This window comes from Gymnoscopelus braueri (genome assembly GCF_963280865.1).
Source record: "Gymnoscopelus braueri genome assembly, chromosome: 12".
NCBI classification, from domain to species: domain Eukaryota; kingdom Metazoa; phylum Chordata; class Actinopteri; order Myctophiformes; family Myctophidae; genus Gymnoscopelus; species Gymnoscopelus braueri.
In genome coordinates, this window is record NC_137614.1 from 47,098,775 (window position 1) to 47,116,723 (window position 17,949).

Below are 17,949 nucleotides of genomic sequence, written 5' to 3' on the forward strand. Positions count from 1 at the left end.
CGAGTCTCACTGTTCTCCCTCACATACCTCGGAAATCATTATGAGACAGTCTGAGTAATATGGCGTATCAGACGCGCCAAAGATCACATGGAGGGAGGGAGCGTGAGGGCTTTGCCTGTTTTGGAGGTAATTCAACATTCTAACCACTTGAACCCCAGCATCCTATATTCTGGGGGGAACATTAAATAGACAAAAATAGGCTATCTACGAGTTCACAATGTGTCGCATTGCAACGCATTGTGAACTTGTATACCTGCAGATCGGCTATTTTTGGCGAAGGGATTTGGTGTAGAACAGTGGTCCTCAACCAGTGGTCCAGGGACCACCAGTGGTCCTTGGGGGGGTACCAGGGGGTCCCCAACGAAATTAGTTAACATAGCGTCACAATCATTTTCAACCACTTAGCTTTGGCTATTCAAAAATAGCAGATCTACAAGCTCATAGCGCGGCGCTATGAGCTTGTAGCTATTTTTGAAAAATCGTGAAAACGTGTGCATATCTTTGAATATATATATATTTTTAAAGCAAACATTTTTAACTAAAATCTTTGCTTCTGGGGGTCCCTGGCACGAACCATTTTCAGATGGTGGTCCGCGGCCGAACGTATATCAATTCAGGGGTCCTTGGCATGAAAAAGGTTGAAAACCACTGGTGTAGATGGAAAAGAGAGGGTTTTTAAGTGGTTGAACATGTCGTACCAAATCATAAGCCAACTCCCACATGTGACATCATTGTGGAGCACAATAACATTGTATCCAAAAAAAATAGCTGATCTATAAGCTTACAATGCGACACGTTGTGAGCGCGTAGATCTGCGTGTAGATCTCTTTCGCTATTCGTCACGTGAGTATTAGGTCAGGGCTTACGTGGTTAAAATGTCAGTAAAACGCAAGCGTGTGTGTGTGTGTGTGTGTGGATGCGTGCGTGCGTGCGTGCACACCTTCAACCTCCCCTCTGAAAGAGATTTATAAGAGCGCATGAGAGAGAGCGAGAGAGAGAGAGTGAGCGAGAGAACAGAGAGAGATAAGAAACGGAGAAGGGCTGAGGGAATAAAAGAGAAAAATGGTAATGACCTGGTATGAAAGGGGAAGGCGATGAGAATGAAAAAATAAATATATATATATATATATATATATATATATATATAGAGAGAGAGATGTGGGGGTGGGGGGAGGAACGCTTCTTGTCAAGGCCAATAACACTTGAGCAATCAGGGGGCATAGTGTGTAAATGGCCGGGGTGGATTAGGCTATCTGTGCCATTACTACACATTCTGTATGCATCATCAATCAACGCTGAAAGCACGGCCTCAACCGCCCGTTTGAAAACGCTCATAACTTAATGAATAGGCACGGAAAGCACTGTGACAACTGACCTAATGGACACATTTTAAAAGTCCCATGAAACCTGAAGAAATGTTATGATTTTTATGATAAAAAAATGGCCAGCCTGTACCGTGTGAAACATGATTCTTTTCCTCCCCCGTCTTGTTAATTGCCATAATCGTATTTCTACAGGAAATTATTCTAAAGCACGAATTTGGACTCGTCTCAAAAGAACCCACAGTATTGCGTCATTTAACATGAGATTCAGTATGCAGGGGCTGTGCCTACAGCGTAAAAATCCAGAGTGTTCATTTTAACTAACTGAGAGTGTAAGGTTGGACCCTTATGGGATCCTGTGTGCGTTCTTCTAGAAGATAGACAGAACCTTTATTAATCCTGAGGGAAATTCTTGTTGTCATAGCAGCAGCGCCACAGTGAAGGATGAATCAAAGAGACACAGATACGGGAAGAAACAAAGAGTACAGAGGATGCAGCAACGCTAGTAAAAGGTTAACAATATACCATAAAAGACGGTATAAAGAACCGTAATAAAACATGACTTAATATCAGGATCTGGCCTTCTGCAGCCTGGACTGCGTCATGTGTGCAGAGTGTATGAGCAGCGGCTCTCAAAGTGGGGTCCGGGGACCCCCACATGGGTCCTTGCGTTTTTGTTTTGTTATTTAGTTTAGTTATTTTTAGTTAAAGCTGCACTATATAACTTTCCTCTTCTATTCTGGATTTGAACCCGGTTTTACCATTGAGCTACAGTAATAGAGCCTGCTTGCTTGCTCAGGGGATACATCGTGTGTGTGTTGTGTTTGTGTTTGTGTTTGTGTGTGTGTGTGTGCGTGCGTGCGCTGCCATTTTTGATCTGCCATATTTGATCATTTTTGATCAAATGATCTGCCATTTTTGAAAAATCATGAAAAGTTGTGCGGACATTTGTAACTCTAATCTTTGATTCTGGGGGTTCCTGGAACTAAATATTTTACAAATGTTTGCTTTAAAAATATATAATCCAAGATTTTGCCTCGAATTTTCACGAATTTTCAAAAATAGCAGATCTACAAGCTCATAGCGCGGCACTCGGTGCCACGCTATGAGCTTGTAGATCTACTATCTTTGAATAGCCAAACACATCTAAAAATGACACACAGATGCGTTCCCGGTCTTAATGGGTTAATTCATTAAAAGTACCAGAAGGACTTCAGAGAGCTGGCTATTATTTTCTCATTGTGAGTCTTTGTGAGCCGTGCACCCGGCAAATTCCATTTATACAGACTGATTGTTCCCACTTCCCAGTCTGTTTTTGTTTCTACTTGTGTGTGTACTCACTCATGGAGGGCAGTCTCTCGGGGCAGACCTGCGTGGGGAGGTAGGTGAAGCCTTCTGGGAGGTAGGTCGGGGGAGGACCATCGCTGGCGCTCACGTTGAAGTCGTAGGTATAATCTGGGAAACACACAGACGGCGGTATAGATCATGTCCTGTCCTCTGGCTGCGTAGTGTTTCATATAGATACATAGACATCTCACCTCTCCAGTGGTGGAAAAAGTACTCAAATGTTTTACTTAAGTAAAAGTATCAATACTGCAATGTAAAAGTACTCTGTTACAAGTAAAAGTCTGGTGTTCAAAATGTACATACAAAGTACAAAAGTAATGGTATCAAAATGTACTTAAGTATCAAAAGTAAAAGTACTGACATGTTTGAAAATAGCAGATCTACAAGCTCACAGCGCGTCGCGATGCGAGCTTGTAGATCGGCTATTTTCAAATAGCCTAGGTATAAAATAGGGCTAAAGTGGTTCATGTATGTTTTATAATGTAATCATTTATATCTGCAAAGTAACTAGTAACTAAAGTTTTCAAATAATTGTAGTGGAGTAAAAGTACAATATTTGCCTCTGAGATGTAGTGGAGTAGAAGTAAAAGTATTGGAAATTGGAAATACTCAAGTAAAGTACAAATACCTCAACATTTTACTTAAGTACAGTACTTGAGTACATGTACTTAGTTACTTTCCACCACTGCACCTCTCTCCCCCGGTAGCTCAGGGAGTCTCCCCGACACCCACGAGAGGTCATAAATCTCCCGCTGCCTCGTCAAAACCATCTCAGCCTCCAGCTACTGTCTCCTCCAACTACCTAACCTCGCCATCACCGGGTTTTCCACCAATGAGGAAAGCCTGGTATTCATTCTAAAACTGCAGCCGTGTGATCCGGTTTAGAGAAAAAAAAGACCAAACTAAACACATTTTAAACTAGGGGAATCATTTTGGAGGTGCACGGCGCGCTTGGTTCCCGCCGCCTGATGACGTTATTTCCACTCCAGACCGGATCAGTAAACCGAAAACGCTATCGATCCCAGGCTACATCCAACCAGCTCTACCTGCCTCGTCCAATAGTAAATAAGTGGTCAGAAGTATATAGTACATCATTTTTTACATTATTATCTAGACAGTAACCATTCATCAGCTTATTTTTTTCTAAATGCTCATTTCTTTGTGTCATCACTTCCAATTTCACTTGTTTAATCTGTATCCTGTCTGAGTTCTCAATCCTGATTGGATACAATTGGTATCCTCACAACCCACAGGTTTGAAATCGCTGATATAAGTAATAATATTGCGGCGCCTATTGCTTTGTTATGCTATAGGACAGATGTGGTGAAGATCATTGTTGATGAAACATCAGCTTCCTATTCTTCAGGTCAGTTGTTCAACCTCGCTTTAAAATCTATTTTTATAGGTTGGGATGTCAGTGTTGACTGAACCACTGCGGTTACAGTGTGTGTTCTATTATTGTACACAAACTGCCTTCCATCCCTTTAGCTTTGACCTGCTGCACATTGACCGCTGCCTCAGCTACTGTACGTCTCTCTGTATTATGCGTATTACTCATGCAACCGTAAGGGCATGCACACACTGCAACTAGTCCCAGCTTTAACCCATTACGACCGGCATTTTTAGATCCCTTTGGCTATTCAAAAATAGCAGATATACAAGCTCTTAGCCCTGCACTGAGTGCCGCGCTAACAGCTTGTAGATCTGCTATTTTAATTTTTTTTTATAATGGAAATTTGTGCACATCTTTGAATATGTATATATATTTAAAGCAAACATTTGTAACTCAAATCTTTGCTTCTGGGGATTATACGAATGTCTTCTAAATCCTAACAGTTTTTTGAACAATTTCAGTGGTTCTCAAACCTTTTTCATGTCAAGGACCCCAAAAAAATGTATTTGGCCGCGGAACCCCATCTCAAAATATGTTGTTCCAGGGACCCCCAGAAGCAAAGATTTGAGTTTTAAAAAATCGCTTTAAAAACACATATATATTCAAAGATTTGCACACATTTTTAAAAATAGCAGATCTACAAGCTCATAGTTGGTGCCGCTATGAGCTTGTATATCTGCTATTTTTGAATAGCCAAAGAAATATTAAAGTGACACAGATGCGTTCCCGGTCTTAATGGGTTAAAAGCCGACCGGACTCTTTTTTTCTCCTACCTACCGTGATCATTCCGGTTGGCTTATGGCTTAGGCTCAGGTCATTGCACACACCCCCCACTTACAGGATTTACAAAGGTGGTGGTTATTGTATTTGAAGCCGTTATAATTGCAGGAAGGTAAAAGGCACGTGAGGTAAACATTCCAAACTCTGAGACATAGAATCACCTCCTAGGCGATTACCTGTGTGTGTGCGTGTGCGTGTGTGTGTGTGTGTGTATACATGCAGGTATGACTATAATTCTGAGCTCCAAAAATTACATTTTTTTAAAACGGCTTTCCAGTGTGGTCCAAAATGACGTACCCCACCAAGAAAAATGTTGTTTACCTGGTTTACCAAAGATTATTTTAGAGCTACGGTTATAATCAGGAAGAAAACATTCAGGTTGGGGTCAGGGTTAGGATTAGGCATTTAGAGATTAGGTTTAGGGTTTTAGGGTTAGATTTAGGGCAGTGATATTCAACTGACGGCCCACGGGCCAAATCTGGCCCCTGGGGGGGAACTATCTTGTGGCCCCTGGCTGGAACACATTCCATATTCCAATGTAAAAAATAAATGTAAAACATAATAAGGTTGGTTGGTTGGATTATTGGATGATGATGGCTTGTTTTACAATAGCAATAACATAGGGATGGCCATACTGAATGTTTTTCCATAACCATTGACCCCAAACTTGTTAATGGTTAATTAACCGTTAATGGTTAATTAACCATTAACCGATGTGAATAAAATGTAGGCTACTATTTAGAATGGAGGAATGTCCGTGACTCACTCTGTGTCCCTAATCAACACCCACCCACCAGGACAGCATTTGCAGTCGTGAAACCAGTACAGGATGGAACATTATAACGTCGCTGTCGGGCATAAACCTCTTATAGTCTAACTTTTTTTCGTAAATTTACGGCCTACTACATGATCATACTACAGCGTCGCACAAACGGATCAAAAGTAGCAGATCCGCAAGCTCAAAACGCGGCGCGAAGCGATGCGTTTTGAGCTTCCGGATCTGCTACTTTTGATGCTGTCTAATTTGAATCCTGAAAAGTAACAGTTTTGGACATATATGAGGTTCCCACCCGGCAGAGACCGATAACCAACTGCGGGGTGAATGTAGTACTTGATGAGTAAATTATGGAGACCATTTCCAGCCACTCTGGCTGGTACAGGAAAAATGTATTTCCTAATCTACTGCTGTAAATGTGCTGTGCGATGCAAAAAAAAATATTGATTTAAATCATCGTTTTTATGGCAACACAAAGTGTTTTTTCGGTGAAATTACATAATTTTGAAATGAAAATCCCATGGCTGTCGGAGCCGTCTCGGCTCGTCAACTTCGCGAAAGTGTGCAAGGTACTTTATTTCCCCGCCTTGAACTTAACCACTTGAACCCGCAGCATCCCTATTCTGGGGGGGAACGTTCGCCAACAAAAAACAAACAGATGTACTAGCTCACAACACAACACGTCGCAGATTGGAGATACTTTCGGCAAAGAGATTTGGTGTAGAGTGAAAAAAAGAGACAGTTGCACCTCAGGCCAAGTGTGCAAAAATAGTAGATGTACAAGCTCGCGGCGCGGTTTTTGAACATTTTTTAACAACTTAAACCATTGCTGTCCTCACTAGAGTTCTTAAATTCTGCCCAAACCGACCCGACCCGACGTTTTTCGGGCCCAAAATCTATGCCAATTAGTCGCCAACAGCCGTCCAACCTTCCTAGCCTGTGTTATTAAAGAAAAATGGGCGACACTGGCCAACATGTTTTGGCCATTATCTCTGTAACGGAAAGTCCAATGTGCTCAGTTCAAAGCTTGTTGGGTGCGTGACTTTGAGGACATTAAGCACATAATGACACCTTTTCGGGTTTTCGAGCCTAAAAGTATGGTAATTGTCCGGGCCGGGCCGAGCCTCGGGCCGGCCCAGTTAGGGCCGGGCCTTATTTTTCAGGCTCGTTGAGAACTCTAGTCCTCACAAGCATAGAAACACCAACGTGTGTGTGTATTGCGTGCGCTCACCTGTGCCGTTGATGTTGTAAGCTCCTCTCACTACCTGCTCCAGGACCTGGGCTCCAATGCTCCTCACATTCTCCTTGATCTGGATGCCTCTGGCCTGGACCATGAACACATACTCATTCACTGTGGATGGAGAGAGACACACAGAGAGTGTGCGTTAGCCTCAGCATTATAAAACACACTTACATGATGTTCTGTCATACTGTGAAGGTCAGTCCGTTTGGACTTCTGCCAACAGATTACCGTTGAACCGAATGGAGCGGAGAAATGCCAAGTGAACCACTTACAGACAGATTTATACATTGCCATACGATGTGCCGCAAATTGCCAATATACAAGGTCACGGTTGTGAGCTTGTAGATCGGCGATTTTAGTGACACGATTAACCCATTGAGACCTAAAGCCGATTCTACAAATGCCTTCAAAACCAGTAGTTCTTTGAAGATTTTGATTTTTTTGGTCAAAAATAGCAGATCTGACGCGCTGTGAGCTTGTAGATCTGCAATTTTTTTAATAGCCAAAAGAAAAAATCTAAAATGACACAGATGCGATCCCAGTTTTAATGGGTTGCAGAGAGAAATTAAGCATAATAAGCCCGACACAGTCGTATCATGATGACAATATCATATCTACAAGCTCAGTTATAGATCTGCTTTTTTCGCCACGTGACACCGCTTATAATGATATGCCCAAAATAGCCAGGTTTAATGTGGTTAAGTCTAGTTCACACTTCAAATGAAGAACAATACAAAACCTGTAGACAAAACTGTACAGAAATAACACACTTCCAACAGAATGTTTGTTTGTTTTGGACACTTTTGCCAGATTGTACTGCATGTCATTTCCCATGGTAGTACACAAGTGCATCATGCCACTAGTTCCGATTATCTTTGGCTATTCAAAAATAGCAGATATGCAAGCTCATAGTATGAGCTTGTAGATCTGCTATTTTTGAAAAACTAATCGTGAAAATGTGTGCAAATCTTTGAATATATATATATACTGTACACACTTTTAACTAATTTTTTTGCTTCTGGGGGTGCCTGGAACAAAATATTTTGAGATGGGGGTCTGCGGCCAAATACATATCTTTTTTTTTTTTTCACAAGCTCGTAGTGCGGCACTCGGTCGATATCTGCTATTTTTTAATAAATAAAAAAAAAGTATAAAATAATGGTTAAAGTGGTTACACAGATGCGTTCCTGGTTTTAATGGGTTAAACACAAATCTTTGGCAACCCACCCCCTGCATAATAAACTTTGTCATGGTCTCTGGGGTTAGGGTTAGGGTTAGGGTTACAACAGTACAGTAGTCACATTATTGTGTACGTGACAGAAAAAGAAAGAAAAAAAGATCAAAGGGCAAGTGAAAACGAGTGAACTTCCTGCACCACTCGTACCTGATCTGCTACAAATTGACTGACTGTGTTCCTTTGTAATTACAGAAGGACTGCAGCACTGTGCACATCAAAGGCCTTTTTTTCCCTGACAAAACAACAGAGTCGGCGTGGCTCTCTCCCAGTCCAATCTAGAGCTATATCGATAGTTAAGTTACTGTGAGTGCAGTTTGTGAATGAAGCCAGGCAAATCACACTGTGGTCTTAAGTGGTGGAGAAGTAAGTAAGAAGAAACCGTTCCCGAGCCAAGTGGCCGATAGGGCAGGAGCCTATCTCCTGTTTCTGTAGCGTGAGGAAGCTTGTTGTACAAGTGCATCCCCTGGACATGACACTAGCATGTCACAGGGATTTAGCCCCAATCCAAACTCTTAAAGGGATAGTTCACCCAAAGAAAAACGTTTTCCCTATCGATTAGTCACCCCATGGAGACTTGAATTCTTTTCTTTGTTTGTTGTTTTTTTTGCATTCCTAAGCCAATAATTTCATGACCAGCGGATCGGTAGGCACCGGTTCCGGTAGGAGACACAAAGGAGACTCTTTGTGTCTCCTACCGGAACTGCTGCCGGTCATCAAATTATTGGCTTAGGAATGCGACAAAAACAAAAATATATCCATTAATTCAAGTCTCCATGGGGTGACTAATCAATAGAAAAAAAGTCATTTTGGAGGTGAACTATCCCTTTAATGCTGAGTGCCAAGCAGGGAGGTGTTGGGTCCCAATTTTTTTAATAGTCTTTGGTATGACCCCGGCCTGGGGATTGAACCCCCGACCTCTGATCTTGTTGGTTCAGTGGTGAAGCTGCACTATATACTGTAGGCTGGCTGCTTGTGAGCATGTCAACTACTGTAGTGTGGTGACCGTCTACATTTGGCTATATTTAAATAACTTGAAAATGGAAATGCCGATCTTGCCAAATACTTCACCTATAGACACACAAGTGCTTGACAGGGACAACTTTTTTTTTTACATGAATACTAGATTACCAATTGTAATCCAGAATCAGATCAGCACACAGCATGCACACTAGATTACCAATTGTAATCCAGCTTTTACACGCATGCATGCATACTAACTAGATTACCAACTGTAATCCAGCTTTTCACACTCTTGGTAGCATGATAAGATAAAGCTTCACTGATGATGCCCAGAGGGACATGCAAGGTGTCAGAGCAGCAACAGCAGTGAGAACCAAACACTGGAGAGGTGACATAGCATAAGGAGAGTGCACAATAGAACAGTGGTTCTCAAACCTTTTCATGGCAAAGACCCCCAAAAGGATACGTATTTGGCTGCGGACCTGCGTCTAAATATATATTTTTTTGCCAGGGATTTTTCAAAAATAGCAGATCTGCAAGCTCATAGCGCGGCACAGCCCCGGGGGAGAACCAATGACCCCAATGGTTCATTGGGGTTAGGGTTAGGGTTATGGTTAGGGTTAGGGTTAATGGTGTATAAGACAGGAAGAAGCAGACAGACAAGAAAGACTGAATACTAGAGAGAGAAAAGAGTTGGAGAGAGAGAGAGAGAGAGAGAGAGTCAGAGTGTGTGCGTGTGCGTGCGTGCGTGCGTGTGTGCGCGAGAGAGAAAGTGAGATAGAGAGAGAGAGTGTCAGAGTGTGTGTGTGTGTGTGTGTGTGTGTGTGTGTGTGTGCGCGTGTGTGCGCGAGAGAGAGAAAGTGAGAGTGAGTGCGTGCGTGCGTGCGCGCGCGAGAGAGAGAGAAAGTGAGAGAGAGCATTTCCCTTGGTTCTCGCCCACAGTTGTCACATCAGAGGAGAGCTGGGCTGAGCACTGAAGACAGGGTGACTGGTTAGAGAACCACGTTAAAGTCACTTTTATCTGTGTAGCACATTTCCTGACGCCGTGCAGTGTGCAAATTCAGTGTGCGTGTGTCACATTAAAATGCAACCGTAGTGGCAGAAAAACACCAAAGGAGCAAAATACTGTAGGCAGCAGTGCAGTGCAGTGACGACCTTAACCTCCCACCAACCAGCATTTTAAAAACCCCACTCATCCACATTCACACGGAAACAAGCCTTTGGCTTTTTTGGGGATTGATCCATTAGGCTTTTTTTAACATGCTGATTTGCTTTTAAACTGTCAATAAAATATTGAATCAATCGATCAAACAGACTAATGCATCGTCTCTGTCGGGTGGAAACCTCATTATGTCTCAAACTGTTACTTTTTAGGATTCAAATGACAAAACAGCGAAAGCACCAGATCTACAAGCTCGCACAGCATTTTCAGCTTGTAGATCTGCTACTTTTGAGACACTGTAGTATGATCAAGTAGGGCGTTAATTTACGAAAAAAAGTTAGTTAAGGAGATATGAGGTCGGCAACGACACATGCCCGACTAGTGTTGTGTCAGAGCTGGTCGACACACACACACACACACACACACACACACACACACACACACACACACACACACACACACACACACACACACACACACACACACACACACACACACACACACACACACACACACACACACACACACACACACACACACACACACACACACACACACACACACAGAGAGAGAGGAACCACATTAAGTAGAGACAGAAGTAAACTGTAACAGACAAACAGTACAGCAGCCAAGCAATGCAGAAGTGCTCCAACCCAGCCCAGACTGATGTGTGGCAACGTGTGTGTGCGTGCGTGTGTGTGTGACTGTGTGTGTGTTTGTCAGTACTCTAAAATCAGTGTCAATAATAAGGCTGTGACAAGTTTTCCTGTGCTCATAACAACATAATAGCCTTGTTGTGTTAACGGAAATTCACCTCAGAGAGAGAGAGAGAGACAGAGCTTTAGAGAGAGAGAGACAGAGCGCGCGAGAGAGAGAGCGAGAGAGAGAGAGAGAGCGCCCTGGTTTCTCTGCTAACGCGTCATCATGACCTTTCAATTTGAACTAGAATTAGGTTAGGTGTTCTACCAAAACTAATCTCTCTCTCTAGATCTTTCAGCAGGAAACAAACCAAAAATAAGGAAATTGCGGTCTAACGGCACGCCCGTCGCCCAAACCACAAACCGTCACTTGGACAAAATGACATATCGTTGTTGTCGGGCAGAAACCTTATCTCCATATACTACGTTTTTGTGTTTTCCTTCCCCTGTAAATTAACCAGTGGTGGAAAAAGTACTCAAATGTTTTACTTAAGTAAAAGCATCAATACTGCAATATAGAAATACTCTGTTACAAGTAAAAGTCCAGAATTCAAAATGTACTTGAGTAAAAGTACAAACGTATTGTCATCAAAATTTACTTAAAGAACCAAAAGTAAAAGTACTCATTATGCAGAATGTCCCATTACCCAGTTTTCAAATGTATAATTTTTTTTTAGAAAATAGCAGATCTACAAGCTCACAATGCGACGCATTGTGAGCTTGTAGATCGGCTATTTTCAAATGGCCGATGTAATCAAAATCTACCAAGTAACTAGTTTTCAAATAATTGTAGTGGAGTAAAAGTACAATATTTGCCTCCGAGATGTAGTGGAGTAGAAATAAAAGTATTGAAAATTGGAAATACTCAAGTAAAGTACAAATACCTAAACATTTGACTTAAGTACAGTACTTGAGTAAATATACAGTACCCCCACTTGATCATACTACAGCGTCAGACAAAAGTATCAAAAGTAGCAGATCTGCAAGCTCGAAAACGCGGCGCGTTCTGTATTTGAATCCTGAAAAAGTAACAGTTTTGGACATAATGAGGTTTTCCACCCGACAGAGACGATAATGTCATGTGTGTGACTGGGATACCGTGTTGTAATTTAATGCATGAACGCTTACCGATGCGATTTTATTTTTAAATCTGTGTATATAGAACACATTACATCCCCTATCGAATCTCTTAATTACACCAATAACAGAGCAGGCAGAGCCTGACGGAGAAGACACGGCGAACGCTGCGAACACACACATGCACACACAGACACACACGCACGTGCACACAGATTCTTCATGGCTGGGGAGTAAAGGAGACAGTCAGCAAATGTGACGATATGTGACAAATAAACATATTGTCACAATACGTGACAGAGCAATAAAAAGTTTGAGAACTAATGCAGTATAATACATATCCATGCTAAGGAAGCGCTAGCCAGCTCTCCGAGGAACACGCAGGAGGAGAGAGGCCTAAAGTGGCCCATGTGTTGCAGAGGGCCTGCGGGCCTGGGTCACACTCCACTATCTGCCTCTTTCCATCGGATGATGGCTTGGGATGGAGTGCGCGCGTGCGTGCGTGTGTGCGGGTAGGTAGGTAGCGCGTGCATGTGTGTGTCTATTAACCCATTCAAAACGGGAACGCATGCCACGCTATGAGCTTGTAGATCTGCTATTTTAGAAAAATTATGAAAATGAGTGCAAATCTTTGAATATATATTTTTCAAAGTGAACATTTGTTAACTCAAATCTTTGCTGCTGGGGGTCCCTGGAACAACATATTTTACAGATGTTAGCTTTAGAAATATGTATATATTCAAAGATTTGCAAAACCTCACGATTTTTCTAAAATAGCAGATCTACAAGCTCATAGCGTGGCTATGAGCTTGTAGGTCTGCTATTTTTTAATAGCCCAAGAAATCTAAAATGACAGAGTCGCGTTCCCGGATCGAATGGGTTAACATACAAGCTAGGAATAGAATATTATTGTGTCTGTCTGTCTGTCTCTCACCTACTGTAGCGAGATTGAACAACCCTGGCTGACATACAGTACAGTACTGTACAGTACTCTCCAAATCAACTGTATTGTCACATCGTCACACCATTACAGGTGTAAAACTTCCTTTATTTGTTTGTGAACTCTCAACATTTGCACAGTTACAGGAAGAGTTAAGAATAGAGAAAGTGAGGATGGAGAAGAAAGGAAACACAGAACACAAATGACAGGAAGACAGTCAAATCAATATGTAAAGTCCAGTATACAAAATGTGTTGCAAGGTGCGTTGGAATGTTCAGTGGATAGATGGCGTTGTGGAAGGAAGAAATGCTTGTTGTGCAGGTGGTAAACATAAACTTTGTTATATTATCACCAGTGGTGGAACAAGTACTCACATTTCTAAAAGTAAAAGTATCAATACTGCTGCAATGTAGAAATACTCTGTTACGAGTGAAAGACCGGAATTCAAAATTTACTTGAGTAAAAGTACAAAAGTATTGGCATCAAAATATAGTTAAAGAACCAAAAGTGCGACGCGTTTTGAGCTTGTAGATCGGCTATTTTTGCTACTTTTGAGTGACATAGAATGGCGAAGTACGGCATTAATTTACCAAAAAAGTTAAAATACGGAGATAAGAGGTGTCTGCCCAACAGCATATGCAATGTGGCCCTCTGGAGTGAGTGTGGAGATATAGTGGCCCTCTCCATCATCAAAGTTGCCCACCGCTGCTCTATACCCATTTAGCTATGACCGCCCCAAAGTGACATACTTTCTATACTTCCTACAGTATGTATTTTGCAGAGGTAAGATGAGAACATTGATTTCAGTCACCGGTCACTAGTTCTGCAAGCCCCCAATTTGTATAAAACAAGATGAATGTAATGGAAACCCCTAATACAATTACTGATGACAAATCACAGCTCGTTGCTTTCTCATGGCTCAGCTCTTGTGTGTGCGTGTGCGTGTGTGTGTGGTGAGTACATAATGCTCACACACACACACACACACACACACACACACACACACACACACACACACGCATGCACATACGTATACACTACAGCAAAGTCTGGGTTCCACCAGAGCATCAGTCGAACTCTAGTGTACCCCCAGGGGTCGAAATGGACCCTTTTGAGTCTGTAACTCTGAGAGTGTACAAAAGGAACCCGTAAAGGTCATTACACTATAAACCGATCCGAAAATGCGAAATATTTGAGTAAAAGAATCGCCACCAATGTGTAAGGACCTTAAGGGTTATAGAACACTAAGAATTTGACAGTGAAGATTTGGGGTCCTTTGCACTAGAACAGTGGTTCTCAACCTTTTCAGGTCGCGACCCCCCAAAAATAATCCTATTAACTGGTGACCCCCCAAAATACTCATATTTGAACTGGGGACCCCCCCACCCTGACAGTTGAGGCATTCAATTTAGTTTGACTCGGTTCCACAGATAAATATTGTGAAAATAGCAGATCTACAAGCTCACAACGCCTCGCAACGCGAGGTGTTGTGAGCTTGTAGATTGGCTATTTAAAAATATATTATTTGACAATTTGGCCAATGTTTGACCAGTTTTTATAGTATAGTTTGTTGATTACTTTTGATGCAGTAATGGTAGTAATGGTCCTTTTTTTTTGGTATTAAAAAGGTCGTAAAAGTCCTTTAATTGTCACTTCACTGTTATCTGGGGACCTCCCCAAAATCCTGTGGGGACTCCTTTGGGGGTCCCGACCCACAGGTTGAGAACCACTGCACTAGAACACACACACACACACACACACACACACACACACACACACACACACACACACACACACACGCACACACGTACGCACAGCAAGGATGGATGGATGGATGGATGGGAGGATGCTTTTAAAGGATGGCCTTAAAACGAGCGAAAAAGGCTGATAAGATTAATCCCGTGAGAGATTGGATAATTGGATACGCACACAGGAGCAGAAAAGCCATCGTTTCAGAGTAGTGTTAAACCCGGCATGCCGTTCCAAATCAAGGAGAACAGGAGAGGCCAGTGCTCCAGGGAGTTATTCCTGGACCAAAGCTCAGTTGGATCTTTGTCTCTATTAAAGCTTAGAACCAGACAGGTCTTGTGACTCGCTTAAGTTCTTGTGAAACCTGGAAGATGTTTCGTTCTTGCCAAACCTGATAGGATGTACACACTCTGAGGTTATCTAGAGGTGTTGCCAGTTGCACGCAAGTGTCTTTATCTGTAATCTGCTTCTAAAAGGGTGTATCACCTACACGTGAGACTATAAGGCAAGTTGGTATTAGCACATTTCAACATAGCTTGCAGGTTGGTTATCTTCGACACAGACGTACGTCAGCGCATTAATCCGTGTTTTTTTTTTACTCGGATTCCAGTCCGCCATTCAGACGTCCTAAGATTGACGTCACTGGATTCCCGCGACCTTTTTGATGATCGGGCCGATTAACAGCCAATGATATTGCAACTGTTCCCATGCTCTGGGCGGGCGTGTAAGCCAGAGCGCTCTTCAGAGCGGACACAGGCGGTCTATCGCTGGCCGGTGCTGGGAACAGGGCTGGGAGAGGACAGGACTGCCGCAGCTTGTTTCGAAGCAAACTACTAAAGATACTTTATTACGTTCGTCTTATGAGACTAGATAAATGTCTGGCATTTTGGATAATCATAATATGATAAGGCATATGTGTTTAATAACTTAAACTTAAGTTAAACTTCTTATTTTTTTTACAATTAAAACATATATATTATCGTCACAATATCGATAGATACAAAAGAAGTTACATTTCTTTGGTATTTGTAGTTCATTTTGTTTTCCCCTCCTGATAAGTCTGCTTTTAGTAAGAAACAAAAGGAACTGATGTGTCGAGTCTGCCGACCCCAAAAGCCACAACATTAGTAAACTGCGTCATCAGCAAATACGTAGGTAAAACAATAAGGCATAAGGAAACTGACTGCGTTTCTGAGAAATACGTGGGTGTGAAGTAGTCCTGGACAAGGCTAGTGCTATCTCACACACACACGTCAAACCCCAAAGTGTGAACTTGCTATAAGATTCTTGCTAGCATCCTTATTCTGGTGGCGCACAGCAGATCTACAGCTCACTATGTGTCACAACGTGATTCTTGTTGGGTGGGTGTGTGTTAAGGCCAAACCGCACCGATGCAACTAGTCGCAACTCCTTGCAACAAAGTTTTAAGGCCGTCCATGTGCAAGTAGTTGCATGTTGCAAGGAGTTGCATTGGTATGGATTGGCCTTTAGGGCTGTTACATTTTGCCTAAAAATAAAATCCCAGATTTCTTCTCTGAAGATTTTTTTTTGGTAAAAGGAATACATGATTTCTTTTTTCTTATTAAAAAAATGTGCAAACAAATGTGAATTTTACTACTACTAAAACAAAAAAGCACAACATTTGTGCTCTGAAAGTATAAAGCCTCAAAAAATTAAATACTCAAGTAAAGTTAAAGTATACCTCAGAATTGCACTAAAGCACAGCACTTGAGTAAATGTACTTAGTTTTACTTTCAACCACTAGGTTACCAGGTGTGTTTTTCCTGATTACTTCCCTATACACGAATCCACGGAGCGCTGCCCTGGGCGCAGCCATTGCTGCGGTGTCAACGCTCCGCGGACGCGACACCGCAGCAATGGCCGCCTACAGGCAGCTACAGGCAGCGCGTCTGTGGATTCGTCTATAGTACCACTTGGTAAGGTTTGTCTAGCGAACACAAAGCAAGTAAGTAAGCCTTGCCGAGCCATGTGGCCCATAGGGCAGGAGCATATATCCTGTTGCTAAGTGGTGTAAAGTAGCTAAGTACATTTACTCAATTTTGAGGTATTTTTACTTTACTGGAGTATTTCCCATGTTCAGTACTTTTACTTCTACTCCACTACATCTCAGAGGCAAATATTATACTTTTTAACTTTTACCAATTATTTGAAAACTTTAGTTACTTTGAAGATCTTGATCATTATTACAAAACACACATTAACCACTTCAGCCCTATATACATTTCAGCCATTTGAAAATAGCTGATCTACAAGCAATGCGTCGCTGTGCAACGCATTGTGAGCTTGCAGATCTGAAATTTTCAAAAGATTTTTACAAATTTGAAAACTTTTGAAATGGGACCTTCTGCAGAATGAGTACTTTTACTTTTGGTACTTTAAGTACATTTTGATACCAATACTTTTGTACTTCTACTCAAGTCAATTTTGAATTCAGGACTTTTACTTGTAACAGAGTATTTCTATATTGCAGTATTGATACTTTTACTAAAGTAAAACATTGGAGTACTTTTTCCACCACTGCTGTTGTAGTATTAGCGTGAAGCAGCTTGACGTACAAGTATCCTACACCCCCTGGACATGACGCTAGTATGTCACAGGGACTTACCCCCCAATTCAACCCTTGATGCTACGTGCAAATTAGGTCCCGATTGTATCGTCTTTGGTATGACCCAACCAGGGAATCGAACCCCCGACCTCCCGGTCTCAGGGCGGACACACTAAACCACAAGGCCACTGAGCCACTGGTCTACCACGACGCAAGCGGGGCGTGTAATTATTCCCCTTGGTCCCTCCTCTCATGCTCTTCATCATGTTAGTGACGCGGTGGTCCCTGGAGGTCAGGGTAATGGTCAGTGTCGAGGTATTCCAGCCAAGGCTGCAAACTAAACTGTGACAAATGCAATTAGACACAAGAGACCTGGAGTTACAGCCAGGGCCAGCCCAGCACAGCACAAGGCTATTAGCCAGCCTGGGACATACGCGCACACACACACACAAGCACGAACGCGCGCACGCGAGCACGCATGTACACAAGCACACACACGAGCGTGCATGCTCGCATATACCCACACACACACACACACACACACACACACACAGGCGGTCAGACAGGGAGGCACGCACACACACACACGTAGGTATTACTATACTTGCGAGGATATCACAATTTTAGGACAGCACTTTCATAAATGGCATTTTTGTGCTTTTTTTGGTGCCATTTTTAACCCTATAACTCTAAAGCTTGA

The 17,949-nt window shown here is 42.3% G+C and overlaps 1 protein-coding gene across 1 annotated transcript in view; it reads right to left on the minus strand.

The window, feature by feature from the left end:
* Window positions 1-17,949, minus strand: part of b4galt5 (UDP-Gal:betaGlcNAc beta 1,4- galactosyltransferase, polypeptide 5) — a 96,293-nt gene that overhangs the window by 17,175 nt on the left and 61,169 nt on the right. Inside the window, exons 2-3 of the mRNA XM_080445592.1 lie at window positions 6,849-6,968; window positions 2,664-2,777 (exon numbers count right to left, since the gene is read on the minus strand). Coding sequence (XP_080301718.1) covers window positions 2,664-2,777; window positions 6,849-6,968 — 234 coding nt within the window. The remainder of the gene's footprint in view (window positions 1-2,663; window positions 2,778-6,848; window positions 6,969-17,949) is intronic.